This window comes from Patella vulgata, chromosome 8, assembly GCF_932274485.2.
Source record: "Patella vulgata chromosome 8, xgPatVulg1.2, whole genome shotgun sequence".
NCBI lineage: Eukaryota > Metazoa > Mollusca > Gastropoda > Patellidae > Patella > Patella vulgata.
The window spans coordinates 35632070-35647694 of NC_065886.2; the positions used below are offsets into that span (position 1 = coordinate 35632070).

Genomic DNA, 15625 nt, shown 5'->3' on the forward strand with positions numbered 1-15625 from the left:
GGTACCCCATAACGACATCGTATCGTTATATATTTAGTATTGCTGTCGGACAAGCTTTCCGCGTTGCGCATTACCGCGGGACGCCCCTAGTCTATATAATATTCCCGAGACGCATCATTTCCAACGGATTATCAAGGTATTCTCGTGTAAGGACGATAGATAATCGGAAATAAAACTCCCGTTCCCCGAGAGATAGTTTTTTGTATCTATTTCTTTAGAATACACATCCGTTATAAGGAGTTCTCCTCTTCGTTTCACTAGAACGTCAAAGAATGCGATTTGCAGATCGTTCGTTTCAATTGTAATTTAATATTTAGATCTAAATCATTTATTATTTGTTGCAAATCTGCAACGTTGCAAATTCGTTCATGCCAAATACATCGTCTAAGAATCATTTCAACTTATTGCCTAAATATAATTTGTAATCCAGGCCATGTTCGATTTCTACAATTGAGTATAATTTTTCCTCAAGGAATCCCATTCTTAAATGTATTTAAAGTGAAATATTTTAAATAATGTAATAACTATGTAATATGTGAACTTATTTAACCCATTCCGTTTAAAATCATCAACTAAATTAACTGGAAGGAAATATATAGCCTCCACTTTAAGACAAATCCCAATTCCCATAAATATAATATTGAACATACCTGATGAATGAACTGGTTAAACACACAAAATACTATTGAAGAAGTTCCATTAGGTTCACGTATAGGAATACTGAACTTATACTAAATACTTGAAACAATATATCTGCAAACTTTCTATTTCCATGAGAGGAAAAGAGAGTCTACTTTTCATACACAATCTATAACATTTATACAAAGGATAAAGTTGAATAGGCGAATTGCCCAGATCAGTTCCCTCCGCTTTCACCCCACGACCAAATATTACTGAAATAAATACATGGACACATCTACGCCGTCACGCACGAAGGTAGGGCGAAAGTTTTTTTTAGTCTTTCTCTCCCTTTCCCCCTTTTGTATGGCGATTTTTGTTGACTTTTTGGTGTAGAATCGAAGAAAAGGGTTTGAAAATACATTTTCTGCTAGGTTTTGGTGAATATTTATGATTTTGAAGCGGAGGGATACAAGAGTTGAGCGGTTGGTTAGGTTGAAATGTAGGGCCGAAAATTGCATAGGCTATACCACACGTCAGTGATTCAATAACCTGGTTTCTCGGTTGCTGCTGTGTTGGGGTTGATAATTAAATCTATTTCCCGACAAACATAGCAGTTCACATAGACGAGGGAGAGAAAGAGAGAGAGGGGGTTAAATTTAATTAAAATTAACCTGTCTATAATATCATACATAATGTATTGGACGTTACAGTGGCAATGGACAACAACAAGAGATTCAACTAAAAGAATAAGGCTTGACGCATGCAGTGTTTATTTTATATTTGTGTAAGTTGTGACACGCGTAATGCACGATACAAAGTATGCTTACTATGTCAAGAAACAATACCGCTTATCATTTATTTATTTGAGCAGTTGTACTTTGCTATTATTGACACCTGTATTTGCCACCTTACATCAGAGACATCTAAAGCTCAGGGGTATTTTGGCTCTGACCTCGGTATCCCCAGTGTACTCATTCCGTTCTACTCCACTACACCCTGAGTTAATCCATAGGGTTTCCACGATTTGAAATTATCTGCCCTGGCCTTGATTGTAGCTAAAATCTACGAACCAATCAAAAACCAGTTTACAAACCAGTCGTTTCGCGTTCGTTTTTATAAGGTTAGATAATCATATACACGCCATTTACTGAATGATTTATGTAAATAATGTATATATTTCTAATTCATTTATATTTAATTGTATTATCAAAATCTGTAGTTTGTTTCGCTGATTTCAAACATGTATAACATCTATATTTTTGACTTCTGTTATTATTCGGTCGATATAAATAGCACAATCATCAAGGGCGTATAACTTGAAAACATGTCCCACCATAACGCAGGGGTTAGAGGAGTAAAGTCGAGGATGCACAACCCCTACCCCCGGAAAGAAAAAAATGCTTTTGAATTGTCAACTGTGGGGATTAGTTAGACGTTGGTTCGCTAACGACGGGGCAATCGTATTAAAAACAAATAACAGTCGGATTGAAAATAAAAAGAGTTGTATTATGTATTATAGTTGATTATCACATTATGGCGGTGATGGAGTCTGTTGGTGGTACAAGTCTGGGCTCTTATTCACGAAAACTTAAACTAAGATACAATCGAAATTTTAAGAAATACTGCAATTCGATTGGCTGACCAATATGCAAATTGGATATATGCAAATTGCTTTTACTGGTCAGCCAATCGAATTGTAGTATTTCTTAAAATTTCGATTGTATCTTATTCTTAGTTTAAGTTTTCGTGAATATGTGCCCAGGTTGGTTGTATTAAGTTAATAATCATACCTACTAACTATAAAACTGTATTAAATGGCGTTTGGCTCTATTCTTTCTATCCTTAAAATAGACGAAAATGGGTCTAAAAGGACAATTTATTAATGTAGCATAAATGTATGCATAGTCAATTTTTAGAATTTTTATTGCATTTCCTAATTAATTATGTTCGATCAAATCCGTGAACAGCTCTGTATTGTCCAATATACCCGTTTTTAAAATAATTATTATTGTGTCGTTTGTAAATCAGCCATTAGTAGTTTCTTCTGCATTATCTTGTAGGATTTATGTGTCTTTGTTTATTACAAATGACTCACAAAACCGTAGAATACAGTATTCGTGTACTGATTTTAAAATTTTATTTATGTCATAAATATTCGACACTGGGATCCAATATTTTCACTCCAAGATAACATTAATATTGATCGAAATTGACCAATATTGAATTTTGATTCGTGTTTTTAATTTCCAGTATTACGGAAAATAATGAGTTAGAGATTTAGCCCCATAATTAATACCTACTAACTATAAAACAATATTTAACATTTGACTTGAGGATATTATAATGTACAAAGTGGTGATATATAGTGAATATAATAAACATTTACAATTATATCATGTAAATGAAATAGGGTTTAATGAAGACAGGGCATCACGGGTTATTTTACAGGTCCAAGGGTTTTTCGTCTCATCCGAACAAGACAGCTTACTGTCAAGGGATCTTTTAAGTGCATGCCAATGTGTACACAACTAGACAGTTGTCCTTGTCAGGCCTGTCGTCCTGCACTTTCTAGCAATAACGGGAGAGAACCCGCGACCCCCAGACTAGCCAGCCAACGTCTTACTCACTTAGTGTAATACTATGACCCTTGCGACCACATTGTATCATTAACTAGTTATTTGGTTCACATTTTCTATAGAGTCAAATCACACTTACTAAAGACTTAATGAATTGAATGATATATTTATGTATAAAAAAAACAGTGATATTTCGGTAAAATCCTTACCATTGTCAAAATATCCATCAAATTCTACCTTGTTTATGACGTGTTTGGTAGACCAAATAAGGTAATGCTCTCCCCCGGTCTTTGGAGTATGGGGATATTTATTCCATATTTGGGAAGGAAATTAACGTCAAGGTCAGTCTATTACCTACAGAAACCAGGAGGTTATAAAAGGGGGTGTTGAGCGAAATTCATCAGAGCTCACCCAGATATTCCGAGCAGCTATCATCTATGCTTTATTGAGAACGAGGACCTTCGAAGCCACACAGTTTATCAATAAAGTTGTAGAAACGAACTAACCTGTAGTTTTTTACGATCACAACGGAAACACAAGAAGAAAGTCCGATATTATTACATTAGCCACCGTGGCTCCGTATACAAATTGATTTATTATTCTATGTCTATGAAACATATAAATGTCAGCTTGGTTAGGGTGATGAAGCTGGTGAGATTCAATTTTATATTTGGGCCCAGATATGCGCCACATATCACCGTTGTTCGTTGACACCTTGATTATTCAGAATGAGTTTTGAGGATGAAAACCGGTCCACTCTTACCAAATATCCCGCGTTTGCTGCTATGTATGCATTTAAAGAGTTCACAGGTGAAGGGAGCTATTCAGGCTTTATCCGTATGGAGGCATTAAATTTCACCTCCTCGGTAATTGGATTTTGTGCTTGAATTATAACTGGGAATTTTATCTTGCACCAAGAAATAGTTTCTTTTGAGTAAAGTTAGAACCGGGGAAAGATACTAGAATTAACGCTGAAATCAATTTGAGAAAAGTTAGAACCAGGCAAAGAGACTAGAATTAACGTTGGAGTCAAATTATTGGCGGTATACCTCCGTATCCTAGAGATCTAGATATAAGTTGTATAGAGCTTTGAGCACAACTTCTGTATGCACAAAATTTTTTATCGTGTATGGACCCCATCCTTTACCTGCAGCAATATCATGGTTAACGTGGCTATTATTTTGTAACTAAAAAGTAAAAAGGCTAATTGCCAACCCGGGTACCGAAACAGACTGCGACACAGAGAAGAGTTCAATACATATATTTCTTCAACAATAACACATCAATACAGAGTTTAAAAAAAGTTATGTCAGTAATCCTAGATTACGGGTTAGTGTCATGTGACCGGAAATGAATTTACTGGTATCCAATGCTTACCACAAAGAGCTAAGGAAACCATGGTTGATAGTACATTACTTTATAGCACATCGAAATAGTTATTATTTTCTTAAAACACTTAATGATGATTACAGTGGCAGTGATCATTTTTACATGTTGGGGTTCCACCATGTTCGCACTGGCAGTTTGAAAAGTCGTCATCGGTGCAGGTTCCTGGTTCCCGCTTACCTACATGATGATGGTCGCAGTGACAATGGCCGTGCTTGCAAGACGCAGATGCACCATGATCACACGAACATTCAGTGAGGTCATCGTCAGTACAGTCGCCAACGGAATGGTGACTACAGTGGCAATGATCGTTCTTGCAGAATGGTGTTCCTCCATGGAGACACTGACAAACGGAAATATCATCATCCGTACAGTTGCCTGGTTCCCGCCTTCCTACAGCGTGATGGTCACAGTGGCAGTGATCATTTTTACATGATGGGGTTCCTCCATGTTCGCACTGACAGTTTGAAAAATCGTCATCTGTGCAAGTTCCTGGTTCCCGCTTACCGACAGGATGATGGTCGCAGTGACATTTGTTGTGCTTGCAAGAAGCAGATGCACCATGATCACATGAACATTCAGTGAGGTCATCGTCAGTACAGTTGCCAACGGAATGGTGACTGCAGTGACAATGATCGTTTTTGCAGAATGGTGTTCCTCCATGGAGACACTGACAAACGGAAATATCATCATCCGTACAGTTGCCTGGTTCCCGTCTTCCTACGGCGTGATGGTCACAGTGGCAGTGATCATTTTTACATGATGGGGTTCCTCCATGTTCGCACTGGCAGTTTGAAAAATCGTCATCAGTGCAGGTTCCTGGTTCCCGCTTACCTACATGATGATGGTCGCAGTGACATTTGTCGTGCTTGCAAGACGCAGATGCACCATGATCACATGAACATTCAGTGAGGTCATCGTCAGTACAGTTGCCAACGGAATGGTGACTGCAGTGGCAATGATCGTTCTTGCAGAATGGTGTTCCTCCATGGAGACACTGACAAACGGAAATATCATCATCCGTACAGTTGCCTGGTTCCCGCCTTCCTACAGCGTGATGGTCACAGTGGCAGTGATCATTTTTACATGATGGGGTTCCTCCATGTTCGCACTGACAGTTTGAAAAATCGTCATCTGTGCAAGTTCCTGGTTCCCGCTTACCGACAGGATGATGGTCGCAGTGACATTTGTTGTGCTTGCAAGAAGCAGATGCACCATGATCACATGAACATTCAGTGAGGTCATCGTCAGTACAGTTGCCAACGGAATGGTGACTGCAGTGACAATGATCGTTTTTGCAGAATGGTGTTCCTCCATGGAGACACTGACAAACGGAAATATCATCATCCGTGCAGTTGCCTGGTTCCCGTCTTCCTACGGCGTGATGGTCACAGTGGCAGTGATCATTTTTACATGATGGGGTTCCTCCATGTTCGCACTGGCAGTTTGAAAAATCGTCATCAGTGCAGGTTCCTGGTTCCCGCTTACCTACATGATGATGGTCGCAGTGACATTTGTCGTGCTTGCAAGACGCAGATGCACCATGATCACATGAACATTCAGTGAGGTCATCGTCAGTACAGTTGCCAACGGAATGGTGACTGCAGTGGCAATGATCGTTCTTGCAGAATGGTGTTCCTCCATGGAGACACTGACAAACGGAAATATCATCATCCGTACAGTTGCCTGGTTCCCGCCTTCCTACAGCGTGATGGTCACAGTGGCAGTGATCATTTTTACATGATGGGGTTCCTCCATGTTCGCACTGGCAGTTTGAAAAATCGTCATCTGTGCAAGTTCCTGGTTCCCGCTTACCGACAGGATGATGGTCGCAGTGACATTTGTTGTGCTTGCAAGAAGCAGATGCACCATGATCACATGAACATTCAGTGAGGTCATCGTCAGTACAGTTGCCAACGGAATGGTGACTGCAGTGACAATGATCGTTTTTGCAGAATGGTGTTCCTCCATGGAGACACTGACAAACGGAAATATCATCATCCGTACAGTTGCCTGGTTCCCGTCTTCCTACGGCGTGATGGTCACAGTGGCAGTGATCATTTTTACATGATGGGGTTCCTCCATGTTCGCACTGGCAGTTTGAAAGGTCATCATCTGTGCAAGTTACGGCTTCCCTCTTACCGACAGGATGATGGTCGCAGTGACATTTGTTGTGCTTGCAAGAAGCAGATGCACCATGATCACATGAACATTCAGTGAGGTCATCGTCAGTACAGTTGCCAACGGAATGGTGACTGCAGTGGCAATGATCGTCCTTGCAGAATGGGGTTCCTCCATGGAGACACTGACAAACGGAAATATCATCATCAGTACAGTTGCCTGGTTCCCGTCGACCTACAGCGTGACCATCTGGAAAATATAATATATGGTATTAATGTTCTAACGTCATAATATATTATTGATTACGTAAATGAACGAAGCTTCAAGTGTTGGACCGCAACAGTACCGAGCATCCAACCACCGGCTTACGCGTGTACAACATAATAGAGAGGTTTCGACCGTGACACCATTATCTTTGCCTCGGATGCTACGACAATTTGGATTGGAGTTATTGCGCTGTAGTTTATGGGTTACTATTCGATATTATTCACCTGGACTCGAGGGTTGATTCCCGACGTTGTTTTCGAATGTTGAAATTGCGTTGATGGGTATTTCGGATATACTTCCAATCATTGGATATGTATTTAATATCTCGACTGCCAGGATACTAAATCTTTAAAGATGATTCTGAGCAGTTTACAAACGTCGGTAGATAAAAACATAACTCATGGGATACACCAGAAAGTTCACTTTTGGGTTTTCATACAAATAAAATGAAATGGGATTTAACGCCCTACTGTTCCAATTACATCTGCCAAAGTATCTTGTACGTACACGCAAATGTGTACACGAGACTATTCCTCATCCCTTGTCAGGCCCCGTTTCCTGCACCACTGACAAGGTGTTTTTCACAGGACCTTTAAAGGAGCTAAGTCTTTAACTCAAAATCATCCACTGTCTTCGACATTGAAAACACGAATTATCTGTCAATTTAAAGCAACATTGATGTTTTGATCTTACCGGGAAAAGATAGGCTTCTGATATCCAATATTTAAGACAAAATAAACATGTCACCACTGGGACAAGAATCGTGTACCAGAATGAGTTTCAAAGCAATTTGTAACACGGCTAGTCATATTCTACAAGTCATGTCAAACGGCGACCTCATATTCTAATATGGAGAGCATACGTAATAAATACTACCAGTGTAGCCTAGGATAACCAGACGCTAGAGATTGCCATTCGATTGAGATTTCTCACGTATTTCGCCGAACATACCTGATTTGAAATTTTGTGGCAATTTCTAAGTCCCAAATATTATCAATTTAGCTCCTTTAAGAGAATAATGTACATACCTTTGCAACGACATTGTCCTTCCGCGTTACAGAAAGGTACTTCATGCATGGCACAGTTGGTAAGGTGTTTACATTCATGGTCCTGATTACAGACCTGGGCTCCTACACCAGTAACTGAAACGACACCCCAACACATTTGTATGAAATAATAAATTCGAATTCTCTTAACGGTACTGTATTCATCCACCACCAAACACTGAGTTTTTATACGCCCATATTTTCATGTGGACGTATTATGCCGCCCCCTGTCCGTCCGTCCACAATTTATATGTCACAATTTTTATCCGATTTTGACGAAACTTGAAATAAAGGTCTATCCCCGACAGATCTCCGTTCCTTTCGATATTAGCATGTATCGGACCACACCTTCGGGAATTATGGTCCCTGTTTGTACGAAAAATCACATGTTAGCTTTTGGACATCTGATTTTGATGAAACTTGAAATGCAGACTATATTATTATCGGTGGTGACTTTAACACTAACGTTAATAGAATTAACTCCTATCATCCAATCGTCTTTCGGGGTTTTGTTTATCCAATGCTTTAAAATATACATTGACTCATAGAAGCTGCAAGATTGATTGATGACCTTATTTTTTCAGAGATATATTTAATAAAATCTTAAACGGTGTCTCGTTACAAGAGGGCGATAATCTGTAAGACCATGCCGCCATCATTATAACTTTGAACTTAATATCGACACCTTTGTCTCTTCTGAGAAACATGTACTTGCCAGCCCAGTCGTAAGATGGCAATATGCTTCAAAACAACAATTGCTCGCATTACAAATAAAAGCTTGAACATTTTCCTAGTGATATTGAAGTCCCATAAAATGTACAAATCTCTCATTTTCAATTCATCGCATATAATTAGATAATTACTACACTAAACTTTTAAGAATAAACATTGATGCTAGCTTGAAGAGCATATCATACTCAAAAGCTGGTAATAATAAACGAGTAATTCCTGGCTGGAACGATAATGTTGAACCATTCTGAAAAGTTGCAATATTTTGGCGTAACATTTGGAAAGAGAGAGAGAGAAATGGGGTTTAACGTCCACTCGACACAAACTAGGTCATTTCGGGACTAACGCATGGTTTAATTTTATTTCAATAATTCGCTTGCGCGTAGGGGTCTTTAGTGGTGGGAGGAAACCGGAGGACCCGGAGAAAACCCACGAGGTTGGACAGGCGACCTTACTCCTTGTCACGTACAACCGGGGATTCGAAACCACGCCAGTCGATTCAATGACAGACTTTATGATACAGCGCGCGCAAGCTAACCATTCAGCCATCCAACCCCCCTGTAACATTTGGAAAGATAACAACTCCCCTCGTTGTGGGCATTTGGCTGACATTAGAGGCCGCACTAGGGCATGGTACCACTATGCTCCTCCGGTCAATAAGCGCAATAAAAGAATATTATCGCAAGCAAATTAGCTGAAAATCTTGTGGCAAACAAGAGTAGAAACATATGGTAACAAATTCAGAAAATAAAAGGTTCAAGTAACGGTGTACCGAATTAGTTTTATTTAAGCAAGACTATATGGACTCTCTTGAACATAAATTAGAGTCAAATGTCACGGAACACTGCGAACACGGTAACCGTCATGATAACCATGAAATCTCCGTTTCAGATATTTTGAAAGCTGTCAAAAACGATGGCGATATCGGTCAATTTTCCGATCATATAATTCACGCCCCCTATTAATATTATTATTGTCTTATCAGCTATGCTACGTTACGGATTTAATCCACAAAATTTTACGTTATCAGCTATAATCTCTATTCCGGTAAACAGAAAGAAATCTTTAAACGACTTTAGGAATTATAGAAGTATTGCTCTGAGTAGCAGCACTGGTAAACTATTAGACTGGGTTATATTAAAGAAGAACAATGATGTGCTGAAATCGTCTGACTTACCACATGTTTATGCGCGCCTGCTAGATGCCTTTGACCGGGCCCACTTTCTCTACTTTGTGAAAGTAAAGAACATACAATCCAGAAGGGAAAAGATCGTTTTTGCTAATTTCAATGTTACTTTTAATCAATTTAAGTCTACATTATCAAACACAAAATATCAGCTTTTTAAAACGTATTGTATGTCTTTATATGGTGTTATATTGTGGGACTTAGAGCACAAGTCTGTTAATAACTTCTACTGTACCTGGCGTAAATGTATATCGCACTTATAATAAACTACCATTTTATTCCAAGATCGTAGTGTTAAAATTCAGCTGCACTCAAGATTTGTGCAATTCTTTAAAACATCAGTTAACAACAAGAACCTTTGCACCAGGCACGACTTGCAGTAAACATGCTTTTTATGGAAGTGGTTCTAATTAAGAATATAAATTATGTTTGTTTTAAATACAGTATTTCGAGGTTTAAATTTGTACAGTACAAAAACACATTTCGCTCTAATATTGACAATGATATTGTGACTCTTCAAAAGTCAGCAACTGTAAAAGATTTGATATATTTATTAGAATCCAACAACAAAGATATAAACCATGAACATATACGTGAAATAATTCACCACCTATGTACTGATTGAAAAAATCTTTACATTATTGCGATTGTATAATATTGTATTATATCTTTTGTAATTTATGTAGTTATTTATAATTCAAATGTACCTGAATACGAAAACATATTATATCATTATTATAAACCAAAGATCTTGGTTCCTTTCGATATTCGTGCGTATCAGATCGTAACTTCGTGAATTATGACCCCCGATTGTACGAAAACTCGCGTATTTAGTTTATAGCCCCTCTAAAGGTCACAAATATTATCCGATTTAAAAAAAACAAAACATTTGAATATATCATCGTTATACTGTAATGTCGGTTGAGTTCGAATTTCGGTAAAATCGGACCAAAACTGCCGGACATAATGGCCGCCCCTTGTACGCAAATAGTGTAAAATTATGGTATATCAATGTTGTGTGGATACTCTAGAGGTCATAATTTGATCCGATTTTGCTGAAACTTCAAATACATGTTTATAATCCAAAGATCTTGGTTCCTGTCGATAATCGCGCAGACTGGATCGTAACTTCCTGAATTATGGCCCTTGATTGTACGAAATACAACACCGTTACACACTAATGATTGTTGAGTTCAAATCTCGTGAAAATCGAACCGAAACTGCTTCCCAAAATGGGTGCTACTTGTACGCAAATGGTGTAAAAGTATGTAATACCAAGGTTGTGGACCCTTTAGAAGTCACAGTTTTTGACCAATCTTCATGAAATTTAAAATATAAGTTATATCCGACCTGACTGTACAAAATGAAATGAAATGAAATGAAATGAAATGGAGTTCAACGTCCTACTGTTCTGCTCCAAACTGATGAAGACAGGCATACGCCATACAGTGTGCTATGAGGGAAATTTTGCCCGGACAGCGGCACCACGGCCTACTCTTATATCGAATTCCAACTGTCAAGGGATGTTTTACGTGCACGCCAACGTGTACACGGGACCTCGGGTTTTCGTTCCATCCGAACGACTAGACAGCTGTCCTTGCCAGGCCCTCCGTCCTGCATCACTGACAAGGGTGATTCACGCCGGAAAATCTGGATGAACTTTCTCGGCCAATGCAAGGATCGAAAACCCGACCTCCAGACTAGCGAGCCAGTACCTTACCCACTTAGCCACCGGGATCCCCAACTGTACAAAAAATCGCGTTTTTGTTTAGCTTGTTCTCTGTCCATCTCTTGGAAAACGTGAGCGTATCTTGCCTGGCAACGGCTGGTCATTAATAAACGTGAGCACTTCCCTCTCAATCAATCCATGGGCAGAAGACGCATATAATAATTAATAATAATTTATTTTTGATAAAGCGATCAACATTAAAACCAAATTACAAACCGCTATCCAAACATAACACTTTAACTTTCAAACTTTATTAATTTACAATAGAATTAGTAAAAATAGTTAAAGCAACTATTAAACTTTATAAATATACTTTAAATTATTAAATATAGTAAAAGCAACTATAACTAAAATCGTTGTACAAATAAAAAAATACAACAACTTCAAAATGAAATGAAATGAAATAGGGTTTAACGTCCTACTGTTCTGCCCCGAACTGGGCTAATGAAGAACGGCATACGCCATACAGTGTGCTATGCAGGAAATTTTGCCCGGATAGCGACACTACGGCCTACTCTTATATCGAATTCCAACTGCAAAGCGATCTTTTACGTGCATACTGATCTTTTACGGGTTTCGTCCCATCCGAACTACTAGACAGCTGTCCTTGCCAGGCCCTCCATCCTGCATCACAGATTAAACTTTAAAGGTATACTATTAAAATTGGAGCAGAGTTAGATGGTGAGCACGATATAAGCAATTTGATCGATGACTAACGATGATTCTGAGAAAGATGAAACAATGAATATATGATGTTATTACATTGATATAAGTGCCCAAGCCTCCAACATAATGGAAAATAATGGTATCTTCACCATGAGAGAGAGAGAGAGAGAGAGAGAGAGAGAGAGAGGGAGAGAGAGAGATCCGATTACAGATTACAGATCTGGACACAGCAACACATTAATTGTGTATGAAACAAATCCGAATTCATGTAATCGTTCTCTGGCACGATCCACTACCAACGCTGTCTTATTAATAATTGGTAGAACCTCCCCGGTTAACGAATTCATGGCAATTATAGGTCGCAAATGGAAAGGTTGCAAAATCATATTCTAATGTACAAGAGGAAGTTGCAAGCTCTCCCGGGTCATGTCTGTGATATCACTTTTTTGGAAGCAGACGTTACATAACTAAGGTACCACTATTGTAACCAAAACGTGAAATGGAACACGAATTAGAATGTAATATTATTGGTCAATGGTAATGTATTTTCATAACGTGAAACCTTGGGCTCCTGATATCCAATATTCAGGACACAATGAACATTCTAACATCAGTTTCCGACTTCGGTCACTTCAGATGCTCTATATACAGTCTCGTACACCATGTTGAATGAGAAAACTTGTCCCACACAAGTCAATGCGGTATTAATTAAAAATGGTTAGATTTATTTCTTAAGGCCACCTCCAGATTTGGACAAAGGTCACGAGATACATGGTAAGCGCTAACCTAGACCTAGACCTAACCCCTGCCCTAACCTTATTTATATCTCAGCGACCGTGACGAAATCTGGAGGTGGCCTTAAGAAATAGATCGAGCTAATTAAAATCGGTTAATCTACAAAGGACAAAGAAAAAAATAGATGCAATTGTAAACTGAACGATCGTTCTGCACCACTGTCAAGGGTAAACCAAACAGAAAACTCATGGGGAAATTTGTCGGCAAACGGTTAGACTAGGCCCTGGGGTTACTCGTTAGAACCTCCCCCAATGAGCGCCACGGGGGTGGGTTGGAAAGTTAAAGCGTGCGCGTTAGATCAGAAGATCTGCCAATGGCTTAAGTGGCGTGGTCTCGATTCCCCACTGGTTCGTGACAAGGATTAGGGTCGCCTGCTTAACATTGTGGGTTTTCTCCGGATCCCCCGGTTTACTTCCACTGCCAAAGACCCCTACGCACAATCCGCTTATTGAATAAAATTCAACCATATGTTAATCCAGAAATGACATAGTTTGTGTCGAGTGGACGTTAAACCCCATTCCGCGCTCTCAATGAGCCAAATTTTACAGAGTTTACTTACCCGCTATGGCGGCTACCACAAGCAAAAATTTCATTTCAATATTTCGTTTGCGAAAAGCAATCCAATTAAAAGATATCACGTACCACCGTATTATATAGTAAATAAAAATGTCGTTTCGTGTGCAATGTTTACTTCAGATCATGACCCTCTTGATAAGACAAAATTATGTGGACCGTAGTTTGATTCGATAGGCGGTTTATATGCCCAAGTTCGAATCAACAGGATTGTCAAGATAGATAATTTATTGTTCTAAACTTAAAGGGGCGATTTCATATTTTTTATTACCAGTGACAATGCTTGCATTTATTTTTGAAAAGGTTCTATTGCACTTATTTGATTTAAAGCCTTGAATGTTTATCTTTTAACTGGACCTAAATTATAAAAAATATATTTTTTTTTTCGCTGTAAATTCACAAAATACAGTTACATCATTGTTATTTATTCTTGCTGCCTATATATAGACAGACTTCCGTAAATTTTAGCAGAAATAACAATGAGAGTGAAAGTGTATTAAGTAGTACGAACAGGTAATGTTTTTTTCGTGATTTTCTTCAGGGTACCAGGAGACGTTTTCTATTTGTCAGTAGTGTCGGATTCTCTTTTTAACATGCCAGATGACCAGACGAGATCCAGAACATTGCATTTCCAATCCAAGTGTAAAGGAACTGTCATGGAGATGTGCTGACTAATTTATATCAATATTCTTACCAGTTCCATTTACAAAAAAAAAACTGGCTGACACAAATGCCATTTATTTCAGTGTATACGTCTATGATTAGTGTTTCGTATTCCCTTATGCCAACCATAGCATTCTATTAGCTACGTTGCAGAATATTGCTGCACATACATTGTGATCAGAGGGTTACCACGGCTCCAGTTTATGTGGTACACTTGTCAAAGCCTATCAAGATACAGGAGATACACAATGTTCGAATATACAGTGATCTGGATCAATGTAACTCATGGGCTAAAACGTGATCGGTATCCTTTAACCCACAGCGGTTCTAAATGGCTATATACGATCTAAACTAAAATGTCAACAGGTTGTGTGGTAGCCAGCTTTTGGCAATTATTGAGATACATAATATGTCCACGAATAGTATCATCTTATGAACACGTTTTACCGGTAAATCACTGGATGGTCACCGGGCAATCTTTCCCTGTGCGTATGGGTCTTTTAGCAGTAGGAGGAAACGGGAGGACCTGAAGCAACTCACGAGTTTGGACAGGCGACCCTACTCCTTAAGACGACGCCAATTGACTCATTGTCAGATCTTATGATTCAATTCGAATGTGAACATCGCTGATCGTAATTTGCATTTTAAAACAATATCTACTTTTTCAAAGCCCAATCCTCATTCAGTTGAATAACAAGATGTCAGAGTCTATCATTGTTGGCGCCTACTTAATATGTTGACTATATCTTATATATCGTCGATAGTGGATGTCAAATAATGACAACGTTCAGTTTATCATATCTTAGAACTATTTTTGACCATATATTTCTTTTAGAGATAGCAGGTTTCAAGGGATTCGCCAATTCATCAAATGACGACCAGAGATTTTAAGCAGGGGTGTCTTAGTCGTACGGACAGGGAACTTGGTCAGGTAGTTGTTAGGTCGAAACCCTGTATGGTGTGCACTTAAAATAACCATTCACGGTAGGCTGTAATACCCTGCATAGCTCAGTCGGTACAGAAAAATAGAACGCTAAACCCCATTTAATTTAATTTCATTACCGAAATATTGCTTCAACGAAACATTAAAGCATTGCATTGTCCAGTAAACATTAAATCAACTAAGGTCATGACTATTGATCTTGATAATCTTACACAAATTAAGGACATTATCAGTTTAATAAGATGAGATTAGATGAAAGTTTGTGATTAGCTATTCTTATCGTTTGCTGATAACATATAAAAACAACTTTCACTAATAGATCAG

At 38.6% G+C, this 15625-nt stretch overlaps 1 protein-coding gene across 1 annotated transcript; it reads right to left on the minus strand.

Moving 5' to 3' along the window:
- Positions 1–4442: 4442 nt before the first annotated feature.
- On the minus strand, positions 4443–13732 carry LOC126830451 (multiple epidermal growth factor-like domains protein 11). Its single transcript, XM_056103098.1, has 3 exons — positions 13682–13732; positions 8000–8113; positions 4443–6953 (listed from the first exon to the last, which is right to left on the minus strand). The coding sequence occupies exons 1-3, from the start codon at positions 13713–13715 to the stop codon at positions 4654–4656; spliced, it is 2448 nt and encodes an 815-aa protein (XP_055959073.1). The 5' UTR covers positions 13716–13732; the 3' UTR covers positions 4443–4653.
- Positions 13733–15625: the final 1893 nt, after the last annotated feature.